Here is a 15,631-nt window from a genome sequence, read left to right as displayed (position 1 = left end):
GTTTTTTTCCCTTATCCCACCAGGATGCAATAAATATCCCCCAACATGTCCAGTCACCAGAAAACTCCAGAAAAGAACTCCATTTCAGGAAATACAAGAATATCTAACATTTTTATTTAGGATGCTGGAAAACACACATATCAACTACAAGGTATTATTTCTAGATCCATAGAAAACCAGAGTAAGGAAACTCCATTGAGACTGATTAAATATACTAAGTGTCTCTTTAATAGTTAAAAGATCGGCAAGACATGGCGGCTCAGGCCTGTAATCCCAGCACTTTGGGAGGCCGAGGCGGGCAAATCACAAGGTCAAGAAATTGAGACCATCCTGCCCAACATGGTGAAACACCATCTCTACTAAAAATACAAAAAAATTGGCTGGGCATGGTGATGCGTGCCTGTAGTCCCAGCTACTTGGGAGGCTGAGGCAGGAGAATCACTTGAACTCAGGAAGGGGAGGTTGCAGTGAGCGAGATGATGCCACTGCACTCCAGCCTGGTGACAGAGGGAGACTCTGTCTGAAAAAAAAAAAAAAAGAAAGAAAGAAAGAAAGAAAAAAGAAAAAAAAAGCAAAAAGATGAACCTAACAATGTTGTCTGCTTCTGGTAACTTTTCTTTTTCTAAATCAGTTTTCAAGCCCTGGATGTTTTTCACTAATGTAATTGAAAAATCAGCTTTGACTTAAGAAATCCCTTCTTTGTATCTGAATATCAAATTACCCTTGCTTCTCCTTGTTTTCCTTCACAAAGAGCAAGGAAAGGAAATAGACGTGATTCTAAGAGGAGGCAGGAATCCTGGGAAAGACAGAGGATGAGCTCAAACACTCCTCCACTTAGGAAACTTCATTGCATTTTAAAAGAACTGCAGATATAGGAGTTTGTAATTTTCCTAGACAGCAGCATGGGGACATGATTGACTGTGACAAATACATTTCTGGCTCCACAAAGCGAGCTGCTGCCCAGCCGATTATTCTTGTAACCTCCTTGACCCCTATTAACCCTTAGCAAAGAGTAATTATTGACTGGTAGGCAGGAATGGGGACGTTCAATTGACCACCAGACTCTTACTAAGATGACCATGTCCCATCAAGCAAAAGGACATGTTTCCTCAACCTTGGCTCTGTTGCCTCCTACACTTGTTCCCTTCTGTCGTCTCTATGCACTTGCATATCTCTTTTGCAAAACAGGCAATTCAATTACACTAACATTCATTGTGATAATTGTAATAAGGTGAGGCACAAAGAAATTAATGTAGCCTTGATCCTCAGAGAGATATCGGGATAATGAACAGACAGACAAGAAAACACTTTGCACACTGTGTTATGATGAATTGCTATAAAAGAGGTCTGAACAAAGTGTAAGAAGGACAGTCCCTGGAAGAGGCACAGCTCAAACATCACCTATTCTGAGAAGCCTTCCCTCCTCCAGGCTGACAAGGATGAGAATTCAGCCAACAAATGCTTACTGAGTGCACTGCAGTTAGGATCTAGGAGGATGTGATGATGAGCTAGTTCTCAAAGTGCTTACATTTCAGTGAAGGGGTAGATACAAACAGACGGATAAATAAAATATGTAAAGGTTGTAATTGATGCAGAGAAGGAAGCAAACGGGGAATGAGGTAGGACTAGGAAAGGGAGATCTATTTTAGGTGGAGTGGGAAGAGGAGGCCTCTCTGGAAATGGTGTTCAAACTGAAGACTGAAGCATGCTTCAGGATCAGATGGTGACAGTCATCTGTGGAATGGTGGTAGGTGGAGGGTTGAAAGTGGTTCTGGAAAAGAGAATGCAAACTTGGGGAAGACGGTGGGATATGTGAGGAATTGAGGTAGAACTGAGTAAGCTTGTAAGTTGAGGCTGAAGGACAGAATTTACTGAGACGGGGAAATTTGAGAGTGGGTACAGATCAGTTTGTAGGAAAAAAAATCAAGAGTTCCATTGTACTATGGTAATTTCCAGATATCTGTGCATTGCGTAAATGGAGACAACAATTAGGTTGTAGGACATATGAATCCACAACCTGGAATAAAGGTCTGAGATAGAAACATAATTTGGGAGTTATCAGGATGCATATGCTATGCAAATACCCAGGAAGTGATTCAAAGGGAATGCAGAGCCCAAGAGGAGACTGGGATTAAAACTGAGTCCAAGAAAATTTTCACAGACTAGGCAAGAGCACAGATGAAGGGTTAAGTGAAGAAAGAGAAGAATTACAACTAGGGAGACTTAGAAAGGATTAAAAAGGTAAATCTTAAAGAAAAAAAAAAAACAGCAAGCACGACTAAAATATAGCTAACTCTAGCTTGCTGAGTAATGAGGTTACAGAAGATAGAACAAGCTGGCTGCCCCATCTGTCACTCTACGGATGACAAGGATTGACCATGTGGACTTTACCATCTAGGCAGGCAACCATTTCCTCCCTGTGTCTTCTGAGTCATGCTCCCCTATGCTGTGGAATCAGTCTCACAGAGCCAACCTGCTCTTCCTGCAGGAAACCCCAAGTGAGCAATGAATTAGCCTTGGGTTCTAACTCTTTCCTTCATCAGTATCTTCCACAGAGAATTCAAGATCTCACCTTCATTAATCAAGCCTCTCCCTTTGCAGATGAACAGGCTTATAGCATACCCGGCCTAAAACTAAAACAACCCAAAATGTAATCCTGCTCTCACCTTATCTGCTTTCCTAGTACCATCTACCTCTTGAATACCATTTATGGAAAAAAACAACTTGCATTCATTTTCTCTCCACCCATTCTCAGCCCACACCAACATGGCAGCAGCTGCCATCTCTTTGTTGACTCAGCTCTGGCAAAGGCCAGTGATGGACTTCAAATTAGCTAATCCAATGGCCACTTTTCCGTCCTTCCATGATTTGACCTCTCTATAATGTGTGGCACTGTTGGCCACTTCAAGTCACCTGCTCACTCCTGACTCTTTTCCTTACTTCTCAGCTCCCTGCACCCTGTGAATCGCCTCCCTCTGCCCATCCTTGGATACTAGAGCTGCCCAGAATTCTTCCCTCAGCCCAATTCTTTTCACTAGCTTCATACGCTCCATGGGTGATCTCCCTTACATCTATAATACAAATAAAGGCCCCAGCCTCTCATGACTTTGTGTGGGTGAGCTCCCTTATGTCTATAATGCTCCTTAAAGGCCCCAGTCTCTTATGACTCCAACTGCCCAGTGAGTGTCTCTACTGATATCCCCCCATCACAAATGCTGAGCCAGTATGCCGAACCAAATTCACTGTCTTCTTCAAATTTAAATTATCTCCTGGATTCCTTTTCGGCACTTACCTCGCCCCCATTTGCTTAATCTAGAAGCCTGAGAGATGGCTTTAAGCCCTTCCTCCTGCTCACCCCTATTGCACTTAGTCACCAAGTCCTTCTAAATATCCTTAGAGCCTGGTAACCCATGTTCACGTCTATGCCTTAATTCAGGTGAAAATCTCCCACCTAAATTATTGCTGCCATCTTCTAACTGGTCTCAGTGCCTCATCCCCTTGATATGGTTTGGCTGTGTCCCTACCCAAATCTCAACTTGAATTATATCTCCCAGAATTCCAACGTGTTATGGGAGGAACCGAGGGGCAGGTAACTAATGGGGGCCGGTCTTTTCTGCAAGATTCTCATGATAGTGAATAAGTTTCACAAGATCTGATGGGTTTATCAGGGATTTCCACTTTTGCTTCTTCCTCATTTTTCTCTTGCTGCTGCCATGTAAGAAGTGCCTATCGCCTCCCGCCATGATTCTGAGGTCTCCCCAGCCCTGTGGAACTGTAAGTCCAATTAAAGCTCTTTTTGTTCCCAGTTTCAGGTATGTCGGGTATATTTAAGGATTTTGTTCTTATTGTTAATAAAGTCATGTTTTTGTGTTATGGGAAATGAGCCACGGGTCCAGGGAACAAAAAGGTTAAAAGTTTTTGTTAAAAATAATTTCTTTGACAGTGAATAGTGAATCCCTCATACCCTTTTATTTGACTGTTACATTCTATGTGCAAAATGTATTTCCTAAATGTACATTGAATGTAAGCAGTGACCTCTTTACCCATAAACTGGAAATATGTATAATATCTATCTGCCATGGTAAATAACAGAACTGTAACTATTAAAAACAGGCAAGAAGAGAAAAGAAAGGCAATTTCCAATGAGATTTGGTTGGCTCGCTCTACAACTGAGTCACTGGGATTAATGTGCTGTGCTGATAAAAACACAAACACGGTGATACTCAATGTCTTAGTCTCAGAAAACAGAGTCAACTGGTGCAAGAAAATAAGGAAAAACACTCACAGACATATAATCTGCAAGGCCTTTGGTTGTGTGTACAAAAGTGTTCTTTCACCTCTGAACATATCTTAATATTTACCCGTGGAATAGAGTAGAGAAATGTCAACATATACATACCTTTGGCTTGAAGTTGACAGAATACCTGACTTCTTGATCCAACAGAACAATGCATTGAATATTCCAGAAAGGATTTCTCTAATTCATTGTTCACTTTTCCCCAGGTAAGGACTCCATGGGAAATAACACACTGGTAGGAGTGTGAAAATGGCTACTGTCAACACTGAAAATATCAATAATAGCTACACTCTTGTTCCCAATATATTTATTTATTATCTGTTCTGATCCTTTCCGTTATACTCACCACTCTAGATAGAAATTAGATTAATGTAACTAATTTCTCTCTCTAAGGCAGCGCTTTCAGATAACCATCTTTCCATTGGACACGGCACCCTTGGAAGGACTGGAATGAAGAAAAGAGCTTCTGTCATCTGTACTTGGTGACTATGTGAGACATAGCTAAAACTGAGGAAGATGGCTGTGCATAGTGGCTCATGCCTGTAATCCCAGCACTTTGGGAGGCCAAGGCAGGAGGATCATCTAGGTCAGAAGTTCAAGACCAGCCTGGCCAACATGGTGAAATACAGTCTCTACTAAAAATACAGAAATTAGCCAGGTGTTGTGGTACACACCTGTAAACCCAGCTACTCTGGAGGCTGAGGCAGGACAATCACTGGAACCTGAGAGGTGGAGGCTGCAGTGAGCTGAGATTGTGCCACTACACTCCAGCCTGAGTGACGGAGCAAGACTCTGTCAAAAAAAAAAAAAAAAAAAAAAAAACTGAGGAAGATGATGACCTTGCATTCTCCCCAGAATCCACTTTCCCTGTCTTAAAGGGCAGACAAAAAAAAAAATATGACTATTTCTGGAGAACGGGATTGGGGTGAGAGATAGTCTTTTACTTTTTTACTTTATGCCATTTTGTAATATGTGAGGTTTTTATTTTTTAAGATATGGCTCTAAGATATAGCTTTTTTAATTTACTTATTTATTTCTAACAAATACAATTGTATGTATTTATGGTATATAACATGATGCTTTGGTATACATATACACTGTGTAATAAAATAAATCAAGTTAATTAATGTATCCATTGCTTTACATACATATCATTTTTTGGTGGTGAGGACACTTAAAATCTACTATTTTCCCAATTTTCAAGTACACAATCCATTGTTGCTAACTGTAGCCACCATGCTGAACAATAGGTCACTCCTCCTGACTACCTGAAATTTTGTATTGTTTGACCAGCAAGGTATATTATAGCATTTTATTACAGATGATAGCTTTGTGGAGGCCTGGATAGTCTGATCAAAAGCAACCATATTCATTATTTTATTACTTTCAAACATTTGAATTTGGAACAATGGTGGATACTGTGATATGCTACCCAGATCCGCATCCCCCCACATTCAGGACTGAAAGATTCATTCGCCCAGCTGCTGGGCATGTTGGATAAATGACAGCTCTTAAGTATATTTCCCTCCCAAGCCTTGCCCTGTACCCAGGGCTGTGTCCCCTGCCCCAGCACAGCTCTGTTCAATGGCTGGGTAATGCAGGGGTAGAAAGAGAAAACCTCTTTCCTCAAATCTGGATCATTCTGAAGGGCCGTCCCTGTTCCAGAACTCCTTGTGGTAGGGAGGCTTTGGTGTGACTGCTTCAACCTCTCCCTCTGCCCACCCTGGCTTCCCTCACTCCTTCATGAGGATTTATGCTGAGAGCTCCTCCCAGTAAACTCCAGGCACACAAGTCTCCATCTCAGAATCTGCTTCCTGGGACCAACCAACACCACCTTAACCCCAATGTATCAATATCCGTGAAAAGCATCTAAAGTTCAGTGCTGTCAGACTAATAGATAATGAGTTCTACATCTGAAATGTTAGCAATTAAATTATGATCTAAAATCAATGATCTTTCCAGTGCCAAGATTCTACGATGATTTTACAAATGTCTGCTGACTGATGGCACTGAGTTCCAGAAAAATGCTGAGGAAATAGATTCAGTCTATAATTCCATTACTCTCTAACCTATTCTTAGAAATTAGCCCAATATTTATTCTTTACACTTTTTCTAGACCATATGTTGCATATAAATAGAAAAAATGTTAGCTGAACCAATCCCCCAGGTGCCGTCGGCCACTTTAGAATGTCTGAGATGTATGCTGTTGGTTAATATCCATCCATTTCACTCTTGAACAGGTTTGTCTAAACGGATTTTGTTCACATTTATTTCCATCCACTTTCCTAACAAATCTATCAGATTCCAACTGTTCTTTCCTAATTAATTTTTTTAGAGACAGGGTCTTGCTATGTTGCCCAGGTTGGAGTGCAGTGGTTATTCACAGGCATTGTCATGGCTCCCTGCAGCCCCCAACTCTCAGGCTCAAGAGATCCTCTGGCCTCAGCCTCCTGGTTAGCTAGGACTGCAGGTGCACACCACCATGCCCAGCCCAACTGTCCTTTTAAGTAAAGATTGAGATTAAACACAATCTATAGCCGTTAGTTTTCCCTGATATCTAAGAGAAAAGAATGATTTTCTTCATTTCTCTGTTTTTGTTTTGTTTTGGTTTGATTTTTTTTTTTTTTTGCCTTATTTCTTATTTCCCTTTATGTACTACTCCTTCTTCCATTTGAAATTCTCTGGTTTGACATCTAAAAATAGATCCGACAACCATTTTCAATTACCTAAACCTATTCTTACTTTTTTATGGTGTCATTTTCTTTTGAATGTCGCATCTCCACTCAAAGAATAACTTTGTTCTATAATAATTGCTTTCCTTCTTAAGGTATTAACTCTTAAATTCTTTAAGATCCTTTAAGAATTTAAGATTGTTACATTATTTTTTCTTCAGAGACACTTGGCTGTCTTGCTTTCTTTGAATGAAATTATTGAAGACACCGACTGGAGCAATCAGCAAACAAAAAAGCAAGAATAAAAAGTAAAGGAAGAATTCATGAAATTTTAAGAAAATGTGGATTAATTACAAAATATGGATAATATGAAACACAGTACAATTAGATGACCAAAAACCCAGTAGGCACATAAAATCATAACTTCTCTAAGTTTCAGATTTTCCATCTGTAAAATGAACATAATATTCCCTAGGAGTTTGTCAAGGATGTAATAAAGTCACGTATATATAGCCACATAAGCTTGGCTGATCCTATTTATATTTGTTTATGATGATATTAAACACTGTAGATATATGGCAATTGCCTCACTTTTACCAAATTCTATACTTGGTGGAGAAAGTTTTTATAATCAAAAGAGAACGAAATGCCATGGGACTTGGGATTCCTTAAGGATTGAAGGGCTTCCAAAGGGAGTCAGACCACCAGTGTGGACAAAGTGCTGACATTTACTGCCATCTGTTGGGTGATGAGCAAACTGTCCCACTCTTTAAAACATTCAGAAATACAGCTTCGGGAAGATTTCTTCCTCAATTCAAAAGGCATCCTTAGCTCATCACCGTTTGCATCTGCTGTGAAATAAACATCAGTCCCACTCCAAGAGGGGCAAGACCAGTAGCTGTTTCAGGAAATAGCATAAGTCACAACCCTAAACAGCCACACCTGAAGACTGCAGAAGAAAAAATAAATTCTAGGGGCTGCTATATGCTCAGCTACATTTGCCACTACAAAGCACATACCCGAGACTCAATATCCCAAAGGATGGGACCCATGTGGTCATGCCATGAGCTCTTTCAAAGCACTGCCTCTAGACCAGACAATGTTATTGGCTTTCTGACACCCAAACCAATAATTACAAAAGACCTCTCCATTAAGTACGACCCAGGGCAAAGTTAAAGGAAAAAACAAGAAGTGCTTGATGTGGTGGTGGAGGGGGCAGGGGGAAATGTGGCTTGAATGATCTTTCCTTACATAGAAGTGAGATTTTGAATAATTCTTCAAATCCCAAACCACCATGCAATGGTATATACCAAGAGGGTGGAATCCATGCTTTTAATCTCTCAGTAGCTTCCTTGGAGAGGTAAAGGGTCAGGCAGGTAACATGAGAAAAGTAGTCCCAGAACAGACTCTGTCCAATCTGAAAGATATATGCCCTATCTCAAGAGACCGCCATTTCTCAGCCCCAGTTAACTCCTGCCCTGCTGGACTAAGGGGTGGCCTAGTAACTGGATATGGATCCCAGAGCCAGAATGCCTGGGTTGAAGGCTTAGCTTTGCCACTCACTGGCTGCAAAATCTTGGGCAATTCATTTATTCTTTCCATGCCTCAGTTTCTATACCTGTAAAATGAAGCCAAGAGAACCCGTGCGGCATCATATTGTTGTGGGGATTAAATAAATTAATACATATTAAACTGTTTAAAGCCATACTGGGGTATAATCACTCAATAAATGGTACCAAGATAAAAGTGAAGGTTCTTTGTCAACAGATCTCCCAATTTCTAAGAGAAGCCAGAATCAGGATTTTTTTTTAAAGTAAAACATTTTTAAGTATAGGTGAACAATTAAAACGTATTCAAAATCCTCTGTAAGCCTAAAAGAATATACCCATGGGCCACATACAGTCCACAGGCACCCAGCACCTCACGTCCAATGCTGGGAAAAAGGCAAAGCTGGAGGCAGACAGGTCTCAGACTCACTTCCAATTTCATCACCAGCTCTGTGAGGCTGACAGCACAATGGCTGGGAACTTGGGATGGCAGAACCACATGACAGAAAGTCCTGTGCCAGATTACAAACAGCAAGTGACAGATGGCCCCTCTGACCAAACGTAAGAGAAGAAAATACTCTCAGTGATTTAAATGAAGCCTCTAATATAGATGGGGGCATGCGGGCAGCGTCTCCCTTCTTGACCCCAAACACTTTATTCAAGGTCTTTAACATTGCCGGCATCTATCCTAGAGACAAGGATTGACACAGATCAAGTCCAGCCGCCAAATCAAGTTCATTCCCTTCATTCCATTTTCAAAGGACAGTCCTTGCTCAATGAGTCCACACTCTAAAGCAACTGATGACATTGCCAAATACACCAGACGGCAGTTCAGCAAACAACAGTCATATCTGCTTGTCTAAGTGAGACATTAAATAAATGAATGAAAAATAAATATCAACATCATTGAGAAACAACATTTTTTTTAAAGAAAAACCAAAGCACTAAGAAAGTGAGGTCTGCTCTTTAAAATTTTAAAGCTGTTCCTTGCATTCTCCTTTAATACTGCAGGCCCATTGTCTTTTCCGACATCATTTAAAACCAACCAGACAGATTTATAACGAGATGCTAGTCCTTTTCTATTCTACCGACAAATATGCAGCCCATCTGCCTCCAATCAATGATGGAGCACGTGGAGATAGAGCAATGGGATATTTTTAAACATTCCTTTAATTAATTCATTGCAAGGAGTTGGCCCTTAGAGAGTTGCGGGGTGAGGGGCGGGCAGAGGGAAGGGAGAGCAAGCTCACGATCCTGGTAAATAAAGAGATTTGCCATAATCTGGATTCTAAAACCCTTTCTATGAAGCATACTGCCTGCCCCCCAACAAGCTGTTAAGGGCATGAAATCAAAAGCTGCAAGCAAGGCAATGTCTGGTGTTTGTCAGATGTTTTTTCAGACTGCAAGGACAAGTTTTTCAAATGCAAACAAAGCTAACATTTTATTTTGAGAATGATGCCTCTGCTTACTATTGCTAGAAGATTTAGTACTATCAGTGTTATATTAGATTAAAATAATCATAGTAAGTGATTGAAATGAAGACTAGATTCAGTTCATTCCAAGAGGCAAGCCAGTACAATGGTGGAAAAATTTAGTATGAGAAACTACTTAGTTTGCCTTTAAAAGGGGGGAAGCCAGAAATCAGGGCATTGTGTGACACAGCCACAGAGGAGGGCAGGGAGGGGAGGATTTACATTGAAATCATTCTGTGTTGAGCTTCAAATTATGAAAAAGCTTTGCAATTCTGGAACTGTAGGATTTATGGCACACTGACCCAGAAATCTCACACTTGGCTGTTAAATATATTGCTTGTTTTTTGCAGCTGAAGCATCATCGCTGAAGGACTTCTCCTTGTCTGACACATCTCTTAAAGCCAAAGCCAAAGAAGACACACAGCACCTAATTCTGCTGCATGGAAGAGGAAAAGAAGTGGCCATTGATACTGATGAACAGACCTGTCTTTTGGTTTTTAATAACATGTTTCATCTGGATTTAGAAATTATTTCCTGAGAATTAAGCTTTCAATTACCCACAAGAGACTGTCTTAGTAAACATGAAATGGTTTTCTCATAGCTCTACTAATATCTGTTTTACCCAAGGAGGCTGATTTCTATGTTATTGAAAATGAGAAAATGAGAAATGAAAATTCCAGCCAAGCCTGAGGCATACAACCTGCAAACCCCTCTAGACCACAAGCCCCATATCCTCCAGTCAATTTCCAATAAGTTCCCTCTGTGGGCTCTTCCTCCAGCTGACCTCAAATTCATTCCCAAGGGGAGAAGGAAGAAGGCAATGGTTATGGCTTGCTTTTATTTGCTTGAAATAATACATTCAAGGAGTTAGCCTTACCAGGGTTTTCCCATTGTCAGCAGTTTTCTGTTTCCCTTGCTCTTTAAGTCAAACTGAAGCGCAGGCCCTCATGGCTGGCTTTCGCCCTGACCCCTTGGCTCCTGGGAGCTGATCAAAGGACAGATTGCCTTGGGTCTCTGACATACAGAGTGACCTAGCCACCCCCAACCTCCAAGACAATACCTCTAAAATGCATGCCTCTTCAGCATCTGGGCACTCCACTGTGACCCAGTCAGTAATGGACATTACTAGCCTGTCTGCCACCAACTACTTATAATCTCTTTCCAATTTGGGTCAGGGCCCTAAAATCCATCTCTGTAATTCTAGCCGTGACAGGGGACTCAGAAAAAAAAATGCTCAACTATCAAATTAGACCTTGCTTTGCAGGAAAATACCTTTCAGGGCCTGGGAACTACTGAAGAGTTCACTACTGATTATTATAGAAACTAGATGCTAATAATCTCAATTCCAAATAATCAAAGCTCTCAAATAACCAGAATGTGCTTTCCTATCCTCTGCACAAGCAAAGACCAAGTGCACAGATTACAAAAAGAATATCCTAAAAGGCAGTTTGCAGGATAGGTATGCTGAAAGTTTGAGAAAAAGCGGTAATCTGCGTCAGCCATGCCCAGCACACATCCTGAAAGTCCTGAAATCTTTCTGGAAAGATGGTATGATATTCTCTATATATAATTTTATCCTTAAAGTCTATTCTTATTGGACTGCCTACTTCACAGAGTTATTGGAAGAATTAAATGTGATAAGGTACACAAATGAGCTTTGAAAGTGGAGTGTTAAACAAAGATAAGATGTCACTATTGCCTCTAATAATTCTTTAGATATTGGTAATTAACATGTTCTGCTGCTGCTAATGACATCACCAAATAAATGTGAACCAGAATGGTCAGTTTCCCATATTATCCTATCTCCCAAACACTCTGGATCAAACAGAGTTGAACTGAAAACACATAAATTGAAAGCATATAACTATATTGCTATTTTTGCTTCCTTCTAAGTAATGTATGTTTCAAGGAAACAATTTCAATACTGCTAAAGGGCAAAAGCTAACAACAAAGGAGACAGCCTGAAGAGTCTTAGTAAATTTTCCTTTACACGTCACATTAACCAAAGTTGTTAGAAGAGGCAAGAGATCTCACGAATCCACATAAACAATTTACTAATACAAATCCTTTAGAAGCTAGACTTCTAAAAGGCAGATCCCAGACTGTTTATGTTTCTGTATCCCCCCAACTCAGAGTTCCTCACATGTGAGTTCCACCCAACAAGTGCTCAGTAAATGCTCCTGGAAGAAAAGAAGAGAAGAAGAAAGGAAAGACCAGGGCTTCTGAGAACGTCACCTGCTCATCAATTACTGCTGTCAAACAATAATGGATCATAGATCTTCCTATATTTGTTTCCCAGCTGTTCACCTTTTTTCAATTCTTTCTTCTCTTAAATACAGGTTCCTTTGAGGAATCTTTTCTTAACCATACACAGTACAAAAGATGGGATTAATTGGATGGGAATCTTTCTAAAATGCTGAAAATCACTTTGGCTCTATATTTAATGTCAAATCATTTGGCAGCTTTCATTTAGAACAAAAGTGAACTAAACATACTCAGTTTGGGGTTGTCTTAACCTCTCCTACTCTATCTGGCCATCAAAATAGGGAGTGAGTCGGATGCAGGATTTGAAAAACTAACATCATCGTCTTTTCCACAGATGTTTTCCACCCTTGCCTTTACAAGCAAGGATAAGTCTAGAAGGTCCCTGAAGGCAACCAGAAATGCTTTCATATCTTTTCTAATATAGAAGCCTTTTTAATTAAACATGGGAAGGTACTGATCTTGATCCATATGGGCTCATCCTATCTATTTCTAGAGATCTGTTTTAGCACAAGGTACCACCGTCCTTGTACACAGGTGTCTTCCTGAAACATCTTTTTGGAGAAATAATAATCAAAAAGCCACATTGCAAAACGGTGAGGGCAAAGAGAGAGAAGAAATTTTATGCAGTGACAAGATGCCAGATGTTTGGAAGGACTCTGGGGGACAGAAAAGGAATGAGCTCCTTCTCCTGGACACACAGAGACAGTTTTAGAAATATTTTCCTTCTATTGGAGGTTGCAGTCTAGCGATCTGGCTTTGGATACCAGCTCTTCATGCCTGCTTAGAGATCCATTCCCCTGAAACAAGCCTGCAGAGTTGGTGAAATTTCTTAGGAGAAACTGGAAAATGCCAACAAGCCCAGAGAAGCCCTTGATATTTGCTTTTCACATAACATGGATCCTGTGATCTCTTGCAAGTGACCAACTGCAATTTTGAGAATTAGCCAAAGGGCTGAGCTATCCAGTCTTTTCATGGCCACTTAGGTTCTACCAAACTCAAAAAGTTTTCTGGGAGATACTGGTCCAAGGACTGTGTTCATGGACCTTTCCTTTGATGTGTGAGTATTCAAAGAATCATTTTGCCCCCTGCAGCCCCCTCTGTCTCTTGCTCAAGACAGTAATCCTTAGTTGTCACTGCGAGGGAGCTTTCCCCATGCCAACATCGGTCTCCAGAGGCAGGACAGGACTCCAGGCCCTCGGGCTGAATAGGGAAGCCAATGCTATTCCTGCCCGCTGGAGTCTGGCGACTCCTGCCCTTGTCCCAAACCACGTTTTCCCGCCTCCTCCTGGGAAGCACCCAAATCTCTTCCACCCTTCCCTTGAGCTAGCCAGGGAGATTCCGCCTTCCAGGGACAAGGAGCGCGATCCGAGCGGGCCCAGCATCTCCAGGACGACTCTGTAAACCTGGAGTTCAAGGCCGCGCGCGCTGATCCTCGCCCCGCCCCAGGGCCCGGTCCTGGCTCATTCATTCCCAGCCGGCCCCACCAGTCAGTTGGCGTTGGGTCTAGGGCGCCGCGCTGGAGGCGCTGCTACCCCGGTGTCTGCTCACACTGGGCCCAATCCCTTATTGTTTTGAAATCTCAAAAGTAACCTCAAGAGGATTTCTTCCTCACACTCTCACGCCCCAGCGCACCTTACCCTTTTAATCGAAATACAACAACCCTCCGCCTCTCGCATTTTCAAAGGATTAAGCAGCAGTCTCTAAGAAAGAAAATCAATACCCTCCTCACCGTCGCACCCCCACCGAAGCCACTGCTCCGCCACCACCTCCGAGGCCCGCCGCCGACGCCTCTCTGTCCCCATCCCGGATAGGAGCGCCACCACCCCGCGCGCCGCCCCGCTTTCCCGCGGGTACAGAGAAAAACCCCCTCACCCTTCCGTGGATGCCATGGTCTGGGGAACGCCCCCTCCTCTTCAGCACTATCCGGCAGCTGAGGGCGAGGGAGAGAGCGGGCGCCGGGGTGAGCGCGAAATTGCGGCCAGGAGCGATAATTAAGGGGCGCCTCTGCCCGCCCTTCCACCCGCCTCCGGGGTAAGCCCTTCAGCGCCTTAACTGGCGCAGGACGCTCCTGCGGGCGCTAATCCGCGTCCCGGCTCTCCACCGCCCGCGACCCGCGCTCCCCTCTGCCCGCGGGGATGGCACTTGGCGGGGAGCTCTGGGGGCTCCGAGGGCGGCTTTCCCGAAAGAGCGAAGCGCCCAGGGCTGCAGGAGGGCGCACACCGGCGAGGCGCCCCTGAGCCGCTGCCACCTGTGCTTTGCTGCGGGGCTCGCGGGCGCGGCGAGTGGCGGGAGCAGAGAGTGGTGGCAGAGGCCGGTGAGCGTGCGTGCGCGTGTGCGGGTGTGTGTGCGCGCCGGGGGAGGCGGTGGAGGCTGCTGCGCCCTGGCTCGGCGCCGGCCGGGGAGGGATTGCAAGGTTTAGCCCCGCCGGAGCTGGGGATTTGCAGGCGATCCCTCTCTATTTTCGTCGAGAGCTGACATCACCCGCGCCGCCGCCTCGGGCAACTCCTTTAACCGCCGCCCCCCGCCCCCATCTCCAGACGGGGTCCCTCCTCTGCCATCCCTCCCCCCAGCCTCTCGCCATAAATTAGCCAAATAAGAAAAGAGGCCCCGCCGCTCGTCCGGGAAAGCTTGGGCAGCCGGTGGCAAGAGCCCAGGATCTAAGGAGTCGCTATTGTTTCCCCTGAAGCCCGCGTGGCCCCGGGTCACCCCGTGCGGGGTGAAGCGCAGGCGACGGCGCAGAGACCCGGGACGCCCCTCCGTCTCCGCCTCCCTGGAGCAGCCCCTGGCGCTCCCTCCTCACTCCCCGGAGCACCCGCTTCAACTCCCACTCACCCCCAAGCTCACAGGCAGGCACACCCACCCCATCCTCCCACGACTGGGGGTCCCAGGCCCCGCTGAATCGAGCGGCCGAAACACGCTGGTGGTGTAGCCTAAACGCGGCCCAGCTGCGCGCCCTCCCCTGCTGAAGCCCGAATAAATCTCCGGCCTTCAATTATTCAGCGAGATTAATATTAATGCAGCTCCCTGGGGGCGGCGGGCGGGGTGCAGAGGGGGACCGGGTTTTTTTTTTTTTTTTTTTTTTTTTTTAGGCCGAGAGAGGTCGGCCTTGCGGGGGTGCGGGCTAAGAAGCTGCAGAGTTGGCGGAGGTGAGTGGCGGGGGACGCTTCACCCACTCGGCGCTGCTCGCCGCTTGCTTTCGAGTCTCGGGGGCGGCCCGCGGAGACAGATGGGCTTGTGCTAGGGAGAGTTCGAGCCTCCTGGACGGCTTTGCACAAAAATGACGAGACCCGTGCAGCCTTATTTCTGGAGCACAGCAGGAACCTAGGGCCCCACTACCTGCCGACCCTGTGACAGCAGAGCAGGCAAAGCCTCACTTTC

At 44.0% G+C, this 15,631-nt stretch overlaps 1 protein-coding gene across 2 annotated transcripts in view; it reads right to left on the bottom strand.

Moving 5' to 3' along the window:
- The window catches only part of SLC1A2 (solute carrier family 1 member 2), a 164,617-nt gene extending 149,418 nt beyond the window's left edge, over positions 1-15,199 (bottom strand). The window contains exon 1 of one of the 2 annotated variants that reach the window (XM_032283564.1): positions 15,114-15,199. In XM_032283564.1, coding sequence (XP_032139455.1) covers positions 15,114-15,118 — 5 coding nt within the window. In that variant the 5' untranslated portion in view covers positions 15,119-15,199. Of the gene's footprint in view, positions 1-14,125; positions 14,732-15,113 lie in introns of those variants that run through there. The other variant, XM_032283562.1, reaches the window with a different exon arrangement.
- Positions 15,200-15,631: the final 432 nt, after the last annotated feature.

The sequence above is a fragment of the Sapajus apella genome, unplaced genomic scaffold (genome assembly GCF_009761245.1).
Source record: "Sapajus apella isolate SASKATOON/1434 unplaced genomic scaffold, GSC_monkey_1.0 scaffold14, whole genome shotgun sequence".
Lineage (NCBI taxonomy): Eukaryota > Metazoa > Chordata > Mammalia > Primates > Cebidae > Sapajus > Sapajus apella.
Note: the sequence above shows the minus strand (reverse complement) of the source record. Positions and strands in the feature narration are given on the sequence as shown.